Raw genomic sequence first — 14,074 nt, 5'->3', positions numbered from 1 at the left:
TGTAGGCCTCAGTGGCCAAAAGGGCATGTAAAGGCCACTTGGGCTGGTGTAGATGTGGAGAGGGAGCTGAAGGAGGGGACAGGAGGCAGATCATGATTCTGGAAGCTGTGCAGTGACAGTTTCTGGGTCATGTTCTTAAAAGATCACTCTGAGTGAAGAGAGGCAGGTTGGATGGAGAAAAACCAAGGTAGGAAACAGGCTGTTACTGGATACAGGAGAGAGGATAAGGACCTGGGACCAGGGCATGGAGTTGAGGAAGCTGAGAAGGGGTAGTTGGACCTCCAGGAATTGGTGACAGATTGGAGGTGGAAAGGACAGGAGAGTAGAGGGTGGGAGGAGTCAAGACAGCTGGAGGGATCCATGACTGCAACAGGAAGAAAATGGAAGGCAAAGATAATGAGCGCTGTTTTAACAGTGTCTTAGTTTATGTTTCCCTAGAATCAGATCCCAAGGTGAGAATTCTTAGGCAAGTAGTTTACTTGGCAGGTAAGGGGAATATCATAAAGGGATGGGAAAGTGACACAGAAAAAGGAAGTTAAGTTAGTCAATAAAGAGGGAGTTGGCCAGGCATGGTGGCTCACGCCTATAATCCTAGCATTTTGGGAGGCTGAAGCTGACAGATCACCTGTGGTCAGGGGTTCAAGACCAGCCTGGCCAACATGGTGAAACCCTCTCTCTACAAAAATACAAAAATTAGCCAGTCCTGATGGCAGGTGCCTATAATCCCAGCTACTGGGGAGGCTGAGGTGGGAGAATTGCTTGAACCGAGGAGGCGGAGGTTGTAGTGAGCCAAGATTGTGCCACTGCTGCATGCCAGCCTGGGCAACAGAGAAAGACTCTGTCTCAAAAAAAAAAAAAAAGAGTTATCCAGATATTGCCTCTTAGCAACTGACATTACCACTGAGGGTGCAGATGTAGAACACACACCTGAGTTGCCCTGCCTGAGGGTGAGGGAGCTGGGATGTGTATACGCACCTGCCTATCAGTGGTTGAGAAATTCACCTGGGGTGGGAGGGAGGAGCTTTGATTCTCCAGCACTTTTGCCCTCATGGCCCAGCAGGCAAAGCAAAAGAAAGCTCTTAGGTGAATAACTGTAGAATTTGGGAATTAGAAGTGTTAATAGTATGGGCAAGGGATCCGTGGCACCCTAGACATCTGCTGCAGACCTGTTCGGTGGGATCCTTGGAGGACAACTGTGAGTTGATGACTGGTAACCAGTGGGTCTGAGTGTCTGGGATTTGGGGAGAGGCCTCTGCTAGAGATGGATATTTGGGGGGTTGTCAGCATTAAAGCCATGGGAAGGGGTGAGATGGCCAAGGGAGAGATCATGGAGTGAAGAGAGAAGAGGACCCAGAATTGAGCCCTAAAGACCATCAGCATGTAAAGAGGTCGATGGAGAGAAATGAGCCACAAAAAGAAATAAGAAGGAGCCAGCAGGAAAGTAGAGGGAAAACGAGGTGAGTGTGATTTGGAAGAGGGATCTGGAGAAGTCAGAATGATGAGGACATCACCGTTGCTGAAGGTGAGAGTGAGGTGGGCAAGCATCGAGATCCCAGCCGGAGGTACCCACCAACAGAGTGAATACTCTGAACATAGTTCCATTTCTTTATTTCATTTCTCCTGAGCCAGTGAGTCAAGCTCCTCTGGCCTCATTTTATTTGGGTACGGTTTACCCCACTGCCCAAAAATGATCTCCTTATTCCCTAGAAGCTACCTAGGAGATGTTTAAGAGATCTGGGAGCACAACTTACCTCGTTGTCAGAAGACTGGCATACATCACCATGTAAAATGTTAGGCTGAAGGCTTGGTCCACTCTGGAGTCCATCAGAAGTGGAGCACTCAGCCTAGGTCAGGCCCTTACAGAGGGAAAAGGGCCATTTACTGAGTGCCATGGAAAATGGATGAACCCAACTTGGCACCAGTCACCCACATCCCCGCCTTCTCAGTTTGGGTCGCAGAAGTCCTCAGGAGGGACAAGGCTGGCTGTGATGGTTGGGTTCTGGCTGTGATGGCTAGGCTTTGGTGACCCTGGGCTCCCATTCCTAATGATGTGATCTTCTTTGAGAGGTCATTGGAGGAGAATTGGGTCTTGAAGTAATGCCCATAGTCTATACTGACAGGACATGCCCATAGCTGCCCTGTTGTGACCAGGGCCCAGACCTTTTATATAGAGTGCTCACTGCCCTCCAGGCCCTACTGCCAGAGGAAGGCTGGCCATGAGTTGGCTGTAGCATTAGTTTCAGGTACTTATCTCTCATTGCATTATTTCCTCCTAAAGACCTGGTCAGAGGAACAGGGGATATTAATCATTATTGTCTCAGTCACTTTATATTAGTAACAAGAGACTGGCTTTGCCAACACTCAATATCAAATTATCCTTCTGCCAGCTCTCAGGCAACAGACAGAGTTACCCCTGATTTGTGGGTCATTCAAACCAAAAATTACTTAGTATTTATCCTAAACATGTACAATTTTTATGTTTCTATTTCCAAGGGAACTTGGTCTTAACAGTATTCTGTTGGAAATCTCCTTACCCAGGCTAATCTCCAAACTGCTTTCTCTTGATCCACCTTCTTGTTCTCAAGTGGATCCTCACGAGCAGAGCCCTAAGGACCCCTTTCCTCCTTAGGATGATGAAAGGATCCCCCCACCCCCACATTAGGAAGCAGGATCACAGTGCTCCTTTTAGTAGCATCTTTTTATTTACAAGACACTGCTGATTCTGTATTGTTCTGATTTTAAGCTAAAACAAACCAGAGATTAAAATGATTTTTAAATGGACAGTTCCTTGTCCAGTTTTTAAAAACTCTTACTTGATTGGTGAGGATGGAAACTCTGGATCCCCTGGTTCAGCACTCCTTTCCCCGCAGCCCTGTTTGGCTGGAAAGGAAAGAGTGGGGAGAGGGCTATGGTCAAAGAAGACGCCTGGGGAGAAATTACAAGTGGGAGGGGCGGGGGAGGCATTTGGGAGTCCAGAAGTTGGAATGCCTCAAGGGATGCCACGAGGTAAGGTTGAGCCAGGCCTGGGCCTTGAATGCCAGGCAGGAGGCGGTGTGCGGGTGGGGCGTGGGTAGGGCTGCAGTGGAAGGGTCACCCTGCCCCACCCTGCCTGATCTGGCCTGGCCTAGGGTGTGGGCAGCTTGCCCCTCCTCCTCCTCTCTGGGCCGGCGGGCAGGCCTCATTCGTGCCGGGGGCTCCAGCCCAGGCGGGCTGGCGAGATGAGAGGAAAAACATGCGGTTTGGTGGGCTGGACATGGAAAAACAAGCCAATTAGGAGGAAAACAAACAAACCCTGGGCCAGCGGGGGCACACGCACGCATGCACACGCACACACGGTCCCGAGTGGGACCCAGGGACACTCTGTCACAGGCTGACACACAGTCACTTGGGTGTCTCAGGAGCCCCCACAGGGGGCAACCCAGATGCCTGTGTGTTCGGAGCCTGATACTGTGACCTATGTGCACAGGAGCTTTTGCTCACTCACTGTCTTTAACATGCACTCACACGGTGTTCAGTTCATACATGACCTATGTGCACAGGAGCTTTTGCTCACTCACTGTCTTTAACATGCACTCACACGGTGTTCAGTTCATACATGTGAACATGCTGGGAATTCCGGGCACCCTCCCACACACATAGTTTGCAAAATACATTCAGTCTCACTAGGCTTCATCACATATGCACTACCTCATATATGAGGTCTAGCTGTCACTGCATTCAGACACAATGGCACATTTACAGGCACTCTTATAGAGTGCCTTAGCAACACAGCCTTGCACATAGAGACAGTCTTGAAATTGAGCAGCCTCACCCTGAGTCACGTGCAAACACAGTCATCCAGTCCAACACAGCCTCCCATCATAGTTACACAACTGCCCAGAGTCTCACAGTCACACACACACAGCCTCTCACAGTTACACACAGCCTCGCAATCACAGCGTCTTAAAAACAGCTTTTCTTCCAACTCGCAACACACTCACAACAGGCATCCCAATCCCACACTGTCCCACAATCTCACAGCACCCCCACCTCCGCCCACCCAGCCCCTCAGCTGGGCTCCAGCTGCAGCAAGTCACTCCTTTTCTTCCTTTTGTTTTTCTTTCCTCCTTTTCCCTCTGAGAAACCTGGTCCCTGTCAGGAAACCCAAGCCCTTCCCTGCTCAGGGCCCAGGGCCAGGCAGGAGTAGCCAGATGACAGACAAAGCCCTCAGTCGGGCCCCCACCCCCCACCCCACCATGACCTCCCCAGTCAGGGAGAGGAACTGGTGTGAGGGGGAGGTTGGAAGGGGAGGCTGGTCTGAGGGGGGAGGACAGTCAGGGAGTGGAGGAGCCTGATCAGTAGGGAGGCTGGTGGGGGGGGCGGGGGCCTGTGAGTCCAGTGCCGTGGCCCGCTCTGCCCTCTAAGGAGTCCCGGGCAGCAGGGAGCTGACTCTGCAGGCTCTGATCCCCACCCCACCCCCATCGCCCTTCCCCTTTGAAGCTGGGGGTAAGCGGGGCGGTGGCAGGAGCGGGGAGTGGAGGCTTCTCGGCCGACCTCGGAATGTCCTTTCCTCCTGGGGTGGCTGCCAACTCCAGCCTGGCCAACAGGCCCCCAGAAGGCACTTCCTGTGTCCTTGGCCGCCCCCCACCCCACCCCCAGGCAGAGTTCTGCACCCGTGGGCAGACAGGGAAGGGACACCAAAGACACACAGGATGAACATGGAATGACACGAGGTAGACATAGGGCCCGGAAGGCTTCCCAGGGGAGGCTGACAGTGGCGAACAGAACGCAGATGGACCCTGTGGGGTCTCAGTTGGGTCCTGTTCTCCCTGGCAGGCCTGGGGAATGGAGCTGTCCCCACCCACAGCATTGCTTCCTCCACCTGCTGCCCTGGAGCCCTCCTGTTGCCCTCTCTGCCCCCTCATCTCTTCTGCTGCAAAGCCAGATCTGGATCCTGGGGGTTCTGCCCCGGGCCCCTCCCAGCATCACACATACTGGACATGAACATGCAATCACACAGAGTCACTCACAGTCACGTGCACGCTGTGGATGGAAGCCCACTGTTCCCCTGTGTCACTATGGCCACTCTGCAAGCATAGACATGCACTCCCCTTCACTGTCCCTGGCTTATTGAGCTGCCCCCCTCCCATTTCCTGTCCACCTGTCAGGCCGGGGGCGGGGGAGGGGGGAGACACAGGAGGGAGATGTCAGTGTCCCTGGAGCCACAGACGGACATTCCTTGCCTGGGTCAGATCACATAAGCTGCCTCCTTCCAGGAACCTGAGCCGCCTGTCCTCACGCCTTACCCAATGCCTGAGGGTGGGACAGCTGGGCTAAGTGCTCACGGCAGCAAAAAGAGTTCGGGTCAGACAGCAGAAAGGACTTCCCAAGTGTGTGTGTGTGTGTGTGTGTGTGTGTGTGTGTGTGTGTGTGTAGCCCCCATCCTGGGGTTTAGTCCCAGCTCTAGCTTGCTGTCTGACCTTGAGAGGTTCCTATCCCTCTCTGGGCCTTCCTATTCCAGAGTGAGAGCAGCTGCTTACCACATAAAGGGCTTCTTAAAGGTGCGATGGAAATGCTAGGGGCTGGCACTGGGGTGAGGTACACACAAAGGGAACAGCAGCTTGCTTTCAGCAGGCACTTGAACACACACACGCACTCATACACAGACACGCAGATTCACACACATCTGAATAGCTGCTCCTACAGATCCCTGGTCATTCATTTATGTCACATAGAGACATGCATGTAGCACATACGTCTGCACACAGGTGTCTACAAACACAGATATGCACACGAGCAGCCACTCAGTTCTGCTCCTGTGTAGCCACCAGGCCTGTCCTTGTGTCTCCATCTCTACTGAGGGAAGTCTGGGGTGTCTCTTCTCCAGGAAGTGACCCGATCACTCCAGCAGTCGGAGGACCCATTCAAGACTCCTCGTCTCCGTAGCACAGTCTTCCTCTGGGAGTGGACACAAAGTGGCAGGAGATGTGGGGCTGGGGCCAATTCCCCCAGACATCACTTCCATCCTGTGATTGATGAGTTGAGGCCCACAGCCCCCTGCTCCCCATGGTTTCTGCCTCCATTGAGCAGGTGGAGGGGGGGGTTCCCTGTCCGCACAGCCCTTGTTTTTCTTTAATTAAACATCTGGCTCTCTGTGGCCTGGGAAGCCTCAGACCCTCGCTGACAGCCTCCCCCCAACAACTTTGGCATCAATGATTAGTTGAGGGGGGAGAGCTGGGGCTCTGGGGTCCACCTGTCCCCACACTAGTGAAGGGGACTGGTAGCTCCAAGAATGCCCTGACCATGCTGTCCTCACCCCCAGTGCCGCCACGAGAGCCCGTGCTCAGCTGCCGCTCCAACACTTACCCCAAGGGCTTCTACTGCAACTGGCATCTGCCCACCCCCACCTACATTCCCAACACCTTCAATGTGACTGTGCTGTGAGTAGCTGCGCATGTAACCCTGGTCCAGCCCTGACCTCTAATCTCTCCCCCATCCCACCACCATGCCCTCAGTCCATACCCCAGCCCTATCTTGGGCTTGACCTTCCCTCAACCTCTGCCCCACCTGACTCTTGATGTTGGTAACAGTACCTGGGCCTCACCTCTCCCTAGGCACGGCTCCAAAATTATGGTCTGTGAGAAAGACCCAGCCCTCAAGAACCGCTGTCACATTCGCTACATGCACCTGTTCTCCACCATCAAGTACAAGGTCTCCATAAGTGTCAGCAATGCCCTGGGCCACAATGCCACAGCTATCACCTTTGATGAGTTCACCATTGGTACGTGTGGTGGTTGGTGGGGGAACCGGCTGTGTATTCCAGTGGGAGTATAAGTGGATGTGTGCCAGAGGCACATAAACATTGGTGGGGATGTCCACATGTATGCACTGTATACATGGCATGTACATGCCTATGCACATGTATGTACAGTGTGCATATTTGTGCACATATATGCATGACATATATGCACCTGTGAACGTGTAAGTTAATGTCCGTTACCTGAAGGACCAAGAGACCTGTCCAGCAGCTCTTCCAATCATCTTTCTGGCTCCCAGAACATGCAGCAGGGGGAAGGGGAGACAGGCCGGGCCAGACCCTTGTGCAGCTGCAGCCTCCACCGCACCTCCCCAACTCTAATGGCTTCCTTACGGCCTGTGATGAATGAGGTGTCAGAACAGGAGACAGGACTGGGACAGATACCGCCCTCCCCTGCCTGACCCCCCATCCCAGCCAGACCCTCTACCTGCCCCTGCCCTATTCCAGGCAGGCTCTCTGCCTGCTGTTCCCCTGCCTCAGCCAGACCTTCTGACTGCCCCTGTCTTCTCCCCAGACCCCCCTGGATTCCTAGCCAGAGTATTTCTACATAAGCTGGGCCCTTAGGCGCCCCTATCAGATCCCCAGCTTACTTCCAACCCAGATCTGCAACACCTGTGGACTTTTACCCTTGACCCAGATCTTAGTTTGGAACTGGAAAAGTTGAAGTGAAAAACCAGGCCTGGGGGAGTGTATGGTGCTGGTATAGGAGGGGAGTAATTCAGGTGACAGTGGGGGTGACAGTGGTAACTATGGAGGTATCACATGGGCTTAGTTACTGGGATGTAGGTCAGCATGAGAATAGGGTTGGGATGATGGGATGGTGAGATGAAATTTGGGATGTTGATATGAAGAGTTGGTGACAGTCATTGGTGATGATGGGGATGTCAGACTTGGAAGTAATGAGATCATTGTCTATGGTAGTTACTAGAATTGACAACAGAAAAGAGGCATGGTGACTATGATGATGATGACAATGGTTGACAATATGAGAAGGTCAGCATGGTGGCTGGAGTTGACAAAGTGGGTTGTTGCCAAAGATGAGTGTAGTAATGAAGCTATGTCTCCTGAACAGTGAAGCCTGATCCTCCAGAAAATGTGGTAGCCCGGCCAGTGCCCAGCAACCCTCGCCGGCTGGAGGTGACGTGGCAGACCCCATCAACCTGGCCTGACCCTGAGTCTTTTCCTCTCAAGTTCTTTCTGCGCTACCGACCCCTCATCCTGGACCAGTGGCAGCATGTGAGTGCCCTGCCCTGCCAAGATCCTGGGTGCCCGACTTAGAATCATGTGGAAAGTGACACCCATATCCCAGGTGGCAGCAGCTCCAGTGTGAGACCTGATGCATCAGGCTGTCCGGGGGGCGGGGGGGACCAGGTGGGCCTGGGAGAATGGATGGAGCTGAGGCAGGTGTCCTTAGGTGTTCCCATTGACCCCTGTTAGTGCAGTGGGAACACATATGTCCTTTGTGGCTCCTCAAGGTAGTGGAGAGAAATGCAGGAAGGGAGATGGTGGGCAGGACAGGCAGGGCGCCCTTTTAGTCCTGACCAGGCATCTTCCTCTTTACACTCTGGCCCAGGCTCTGGGCCTGTGCCGGCCTCAAGGGGCAGGAATGTGCCTGTCCTCAAGGGCTCACAGATGGGCTCAAGGGGTCAGGATCAGGCAATGGGATCAAGCCTGGTCCAGGGTGGGAGTTCAGGCATTGACTGGCATCAGGACTCCAAATTCAGACCCAGCTTAGGGGTCAGCTTGAGGTTATAAGTCGGAAGGTGGCCTAGGCTTGGAATCAAGCAGTGGACAAGAGTCACAGTATGGGATCAGGTTATGGTCTGGATCAAGCTATGACAGAGAGCTCTGGGGAGCAGCCAGAGGTTTGGGGGGTTGCTTTGAGAGTCCTGGGCCGGTAGTGTTGTGGGCACTCTGTGTGGCCAGTGAGGCCTGTGGGCTAGCAGTGGGGTTGGGAGGGTCCCCCATGGGGCAAGCCAGGCTGGTTCCTGGGGGTCACCTTGTACTCCCACCTCATCCACCAGGCTCCATCTCCAGCTCCTCATGCCCCTATCCTGTCTGGCCTTTAAAGTGCGTAATTCGATTCCTGGATGCCTGTCCGGGTTGCGGGCCTGGCCCCCACAAAGGCTGCTCACACATTCACATGTTCCCTGACAGAGTCCGGAGTCCCTCCCGCCTGGCCAGCTGCCCACGCCTAATGCATTGCTAATAACCAGGGTCTAGTTTCACAAGCCCCCCTCCCCCGCTAACGAGCTACAGGCAGCAGCACCGCGTGTTGCGGTGCACACGACTTGCAGTGGACCTGGCACACCGCCCACCACACACACAGGAACATACACACACACACGGCTCCCAGCAGGAACCATACACCATACGTGTGTGTGACTAACATGCCAAGCCCCTGTGCAAAACTGACCTCCACACTGAGTTGAGAAGAGCAAAGTGTGCAGGCTCAGTGGCAAGAACACACGTAGCCTGTAGTGTATCCTAGCCCCATTCTTTGTCTCACTGGCATTGGGGTTGGTTAGATTTATGGTTCTTTTCTGCTGAAGTTTTGCTCTGAACAGTCTGTTCTCCCCAATCCTTGACCTTGGGAGAGGCAGGTGTATGATTTGGAGGGGGCATGAAGGGCAGAGCAGAGAAAAACACCATTTGGATTTTCAGGAGGAAAATGCAGACCAGAAATTGCAAAAGAATGGGCCCTGGGATGCCTGGCAGGGCCTGTCTCAGCACGGACAAGGAGGAGGCAAGTACTGGGACCCAACGTGGGTTCCCTGCAGCTCCTGCCCTGGCCCTAACTCATCAGGGAGGCCTGGAGGGCATGTCTGGCATCTGCTGCAGCAGACCATGGAGGACTTCGAGGGAGGTGAATGCCAGTGACTAGGGAGTTCCGGCCAATTGAGAAGCCTTTCTCTTAAGAGGGAGGATGAAGTGATCACTGATAACCTAGGAAGAAGGATTCTGGTCTCAGATATGTGGCCCCCAGAAGAGCATTGATCTCCTGGGGGCCACATTCCTAGAGGTATGGTACCCACCATGAGCCTGCAGTGAGGCGGCGATTTGATCTGTTCCCCGTGGTTCCCTCCCTGTGGGGAGAGACTGACGTGGAGGTCTGCAGGCCTAATCCTGGCAGGAGGGAGACAAAGGTAAAGAAGCCAGGGCTATTCACCCAGAGGGTATCTTTGGTGAGCAGAAAGGGTCTGGGGTGTCAGAGGTGGAACTAGGACCCTGGCTCCAGGAAAAAAGGGCCTTTGGGCTGGGATTAAGATTTACTGAGCCCAGGGTCTGGGCCCAAAAGGTGTCTCACCATGACCCTGACCTTTACTACTGCATCAGGGCCACAGGTTGAGCTGCAACTGGAAGGGCTTCCTGCCCTGTTTGGACCCACTGCACGTGCCCAGACACACATATACACACATGCGCACGTGCACTCACAGGTTGTCAGGTCAGGTAGCCCAGACCCCAGTTTTCTGGGAGGAAGATTGGAACAGGAACCGAAAAAGCCCTGAAGCCAGACGTGGCCCAGAGCAGCCCCCTTCTCCACCCCCGCCTGCTGCCCCTGTTTACGAGGCGGCTTAATGAGGCGGCGGGTGCCGCTGAGATGAACCAGAGCCCAGCCTGGGCCTGGGAGGGGCGCCGGACAGGCAGGCTGGCCTGGAGGTGGGGGGAGACCAGCAGGATGGGGCCAGCATGGTGGGGGTGGCGATGCCTCCAGGAGGAAATGGAGCAGCTGTCCTGCTCCCCGCAGCCCCATGGGCTGTCCCCTACCCCTTTCCTCTTCAGCAGGGTGATAACCACACTGAGGCCTTCCTAAGGGGATGCCCAGCTTTGACCGGGCTGGTAGGTACCCTGGGCATCTGGGAACCTGGGCTCTGACCGGAAGCCATGGTGATGGCACTGCTGGCTGAAGTGTGTTTGATGCTGTCCTCGTGCCTTGGTCCTCGCTGTAACCCTAAGAGATGGATCCTCTCATGAACACCGTTTTACAGATGAGGATGGCAAGGCAACAGCAGAGTAGCAGGCACAGGGCAAAGACCTCCTTCAAAGGCACCCCCTGGTGTGTTTCTGGTCTCCTTAAAGATTTCTTTACTCTCCTTCAGGGACAACTGTCTTCCCATGGGGTCTCCTCCCTAAGTGTCCTCACTCTCTGGCAGGAATATTCTTCATGTCCTCTTTCTCCTCTAGGGAAGTCCTCACTGCCCTCAGGGCCCTTCACTCTCCTCTCCCTAGAGGTGTGCTCACTTCCTCTGGAGGGACCTCACTCTTCTGGCCCCCGGGTGTATCCTTACCCCCACCCCATGGTCTGGTGCAGGTAGAGCTGTCGGACGGCACAGCACACACCATCACAGATGCCTACGCTGGGAAGGAGTACATTATCCAGGTGGCAGCCAAGGACAATGAGATCGGGACATGGAGTGACTGGAGCGTGGCTGCCCACGCTACACCCTGGACTGAGGAACCCCGACACCTCACCACTGAGGCCCAGGCCGCGGGTGAGCTTGCTCCCACCCCTGCGCCTCCTGGGCTCTGCTGGCTGCCCTGTGGCCTGGTTCTACCCTGCTGCCTCCAGCCTCTGCTCCCGGGGGTAGCCACACTCTGGCAGCCACAATTCTGCCTGCCTGTTCAACCCCTGCCATTCCTGGTCCTTGCAATCTGGACATCCTTGGTAGGGGTCATTGGGTGGAGGGGTCATCTGTGAGCCTTGGGAAGCAGGATCTGCCCGACGAGGAGGCAGGGCCTGTCTAATGGGAGAGGCAGTACCAGTTTGGTATAGGAAGCAGAATGGTTTTTCTCATGAGCCCCCAGATCTGGATGGGACCCCAGCCCTGGCCTTGCCCTGAGTTTCCCCCATGTTCCCCAGAGACCACGACCAGCACCACCAGCTCCCTGGCACCCCCGCCCACCACGAAGATCTGTGACCCTGGGGAGCTGGGCAGCGGCGGGGGACCCTTGGCACCCTTCTTGGTCAGCGTCCCTGTCACTCTGGCCCTGGCTGCCGCTGCTGCCACTGCCAGCAATCTCTTGATCTGGTAGGTGGAGCGAGGCTGGGTGGCAGAGGAAGCCTGAGGGAACCCCCACTCCAGCCCTCTCCCTCATCGGCCCCCACCTGTCTCTGCAGAACCTGGCACCTTTTGAGGACAAGCAGAGCACCTGCAGAGGAGCAGGAGGCTGGAGCTGAGCCTGCAGACCCCGGGTTCTATTTTGCACACGGGCAGGAGGACCTTTTGCATTCTCTTCAGACACAATTTGTGGAGACCCTGGCGGGCCCAGGCCTGCCGACCCCCAGCCCTGCCGCACCAAGCTGGCCCTCCTTCCTCCCTCAGGGGAGGTGGGCCATGCAGCTAACCCACCCACCAAAGACCACCTCACCCTGGCCCCTTGGGCTGGACCCTCCAATGCCAGCGACTCCCAGGAGCCCTTGGGGGGTGTGAGGGGAGCCTCTCACATCCGATTTCTCCTCCTGCCCCAGCCTCCTGTCTATCCCAGGGTCTCTGTTGCCACCATCAGATTATAAGCTCCTGATGCTAGGGGGGCCCAGCCATCCCCCTCCCCCCAGCACCCACACTTTTCAGTCTCCTCCACTCTACCCTGTTTTGTATACCCCTCACCTGTCCCTGCTCCTATCCCACAGTATTTAATGCCCTGTCAGTCCCTTCTAGTCTGACTCAATGGTAACTTGCTGTATTTGAATTTTTTATAGATGTATATACAGGGTGTAGGGGGGTGGGGGGATCTCATTAAACGTCACCATTTCATGAGTTCTTGAAACAGACCCACTTTGGGAGGGTACCCCCCTTCTAAGGACCCTGCCCCTTCCAGGCCTGGTGGAGGAAAGAAATTGTGGTTGGAGAAGGTGGAGAGAAGTGTTCAGCTTTCAGGCCAGTGTATCTGGTAACGGTGTTGTCTACTTCTTGGGGAATAGGGCTTCCCTGGAGCAGAGTTGCAACCAGGGAAAAATGGTGGGAAATGAGGGGTCCCATGGGGGATCTGGTAAGTCCTGGAGGCTACTGAAGTCTTGGCTGGGTCAGAGGCCTTTCAAGGGTCACCTCCAGAGCTGCCTTCCATGAGCACCCAGGCCTGAGCCCAGTGCACAGGGCTATAGAGATGGCAGAAGGGGAGGGGCAGGCTTCATCCTTGGGGCTAGGAGGTGTGCGTGATCCCTGCCATCCAGGATACAGTCCAAGGGTGCTAGAAGGTCAGGCCTAGGGCCCAGCCAGGCCACAGGGGCTTGAAACACAGAGTGTCCTGGGCCTGAACAGGCAGGGGGTGCTGCCTGAAGGAGGAGGCTGCTTGGAGTGTGACCAGGGATGGGACCTAGACTTTAGGGCTGGAATGACAGAGGCTTACTCCCAGGGTTAGGTTATAGTCAGGAGTCAGTGTGGAGCTGGAGAGGGTGGGGCTTTGGTTTTACAGGGTGATCAGTCTTTGGTCCAGTCTCATTCCCTGCCCACTTCTTTCCAGTCCCCAAACTGGGGCTCTGGGATCTCTCTGACTTCTCAGAGGATGCTTGGCTGTCCCAGCCCTACTTAGGTCTAGACCCTGCTTACAGAAGTTTTCTTACTGAGGGTAAGCAGGCATTCTCAGCTTGGAATGCCTGGGGCTGGGGCCAAGTAGGGAGGCCTTGTGACCTGGGGGCGGGGGTGAAAGGGTAGGTCAGAGCTCTGACCTGGGGAACCAGGTTTTGGCCTTGCTCTGGGTGTCTGGAGTAAGAAGAGGGGGGTGGAGTTAAAGTCAGGTCCATACCCACTGGTGCACAGATGTGTCCTGATATACTTCCAATGGCAAGCACTGAGCACCACACCTCCATGGAGCCACCAGTTCCCCCTTGCCATCACACACATTCTCCCAGTTCAAACCCTTGCCCTCAGAGCAGGCTTCAGAAATGGACACCCCTTCCTGGGATCTCCAGGCCCTCCTGGGATCATGCCCTGGGAGGGGACATTGACACTGCCTCAAGCACTGATGAGTCCGGCCTGGACAAGACACAGATCCAGAGTTGGGGCCTGGTGAGGGGCTCGAGAGTAAAGTGGCCAGCTCCTCCAGGTTAGAAGAGAGAGAGGTGTTCTAGGTGGGAGAGCTATGAAAGCAAAGGCCTGGCATCAAGGTGAAGCCTGTGGCTTTTCAAGCTGAACAGCCCCAGCTATGGAAGTGCAGGGCTCTTCATTCACAGGAAGAGGTTTCCAGGATGGACATCCTGAGAGGTGGCTGTGGACCTGCTCTGAACCCTAAACCCTCAGTTCGGCCTGTGGGTTTGGTCCCTGTGAGGTGTGGCTCAGC

The 14,074-nt window shown here is 55.1% G+C and overlaps 1 protein-coding gene across 6 annotated transcripts in view; it reads left to right on the top strand.

The window, feature by feature from the left end:
- Positions 1-12,565, top strand: part of CNTFR (ciliary neurotrophic factor receptor) — a 39,129-nt gene extending 26,564 nt beyond the window's left edge. For all 6 annotated transcript variants that reach the window (XM_017542991.2, XM_017542992.2, XM_037743649.1 and 3 more), the window contains 6 exons: positions 6,302-6,419; positions 6,594-6,760; positions 7,869-8,032; positions 11,109-11,289; positions 11,658-11,826; positions 11,916-12,565. In XM_017542991.2, coding sequence (XP_017398480.1) covers positions 6,302-6,419; positions 6,594-6,760; positions 7,869-8,032; positions 11,109-11,289; positions 11,658-11,826; position 11,916 — 800 coding nt within the window. In that variant the 3' untranslated portion in view covers positions 11,917-12,565. The remainder of the gene's footprint in view (positions 1-6,301; positions 6,420-6,593; positions 6,761-7,868; positions 8,033-11,108; positions 11,290-11,657; positions 11,827-11,915) is intronic.
- The last annotated feature ends 1,509 nt before the right edge of the window (positions 12,566-14,074 follow it).

The sequence above is a fragment of the Cebus imitator genome, unplaced genomic scaffold (assembly GCF_001604975.1).
Source record: "Cebus imitator isolate Cc_AM_T3 unplaced genomic scaffold, Cebus_imitator-1.0 Scaffold149, whole genome shotgun sequence".
Lineage (NCBI taxonomy): Eukaryota > Metazoa > Chordata > Mammalia > Primates > Cebidae > Cebus > Cebus imitator.
This window is presented reverse-complemented; position numbering and strand designations above follow the sequence as displayed.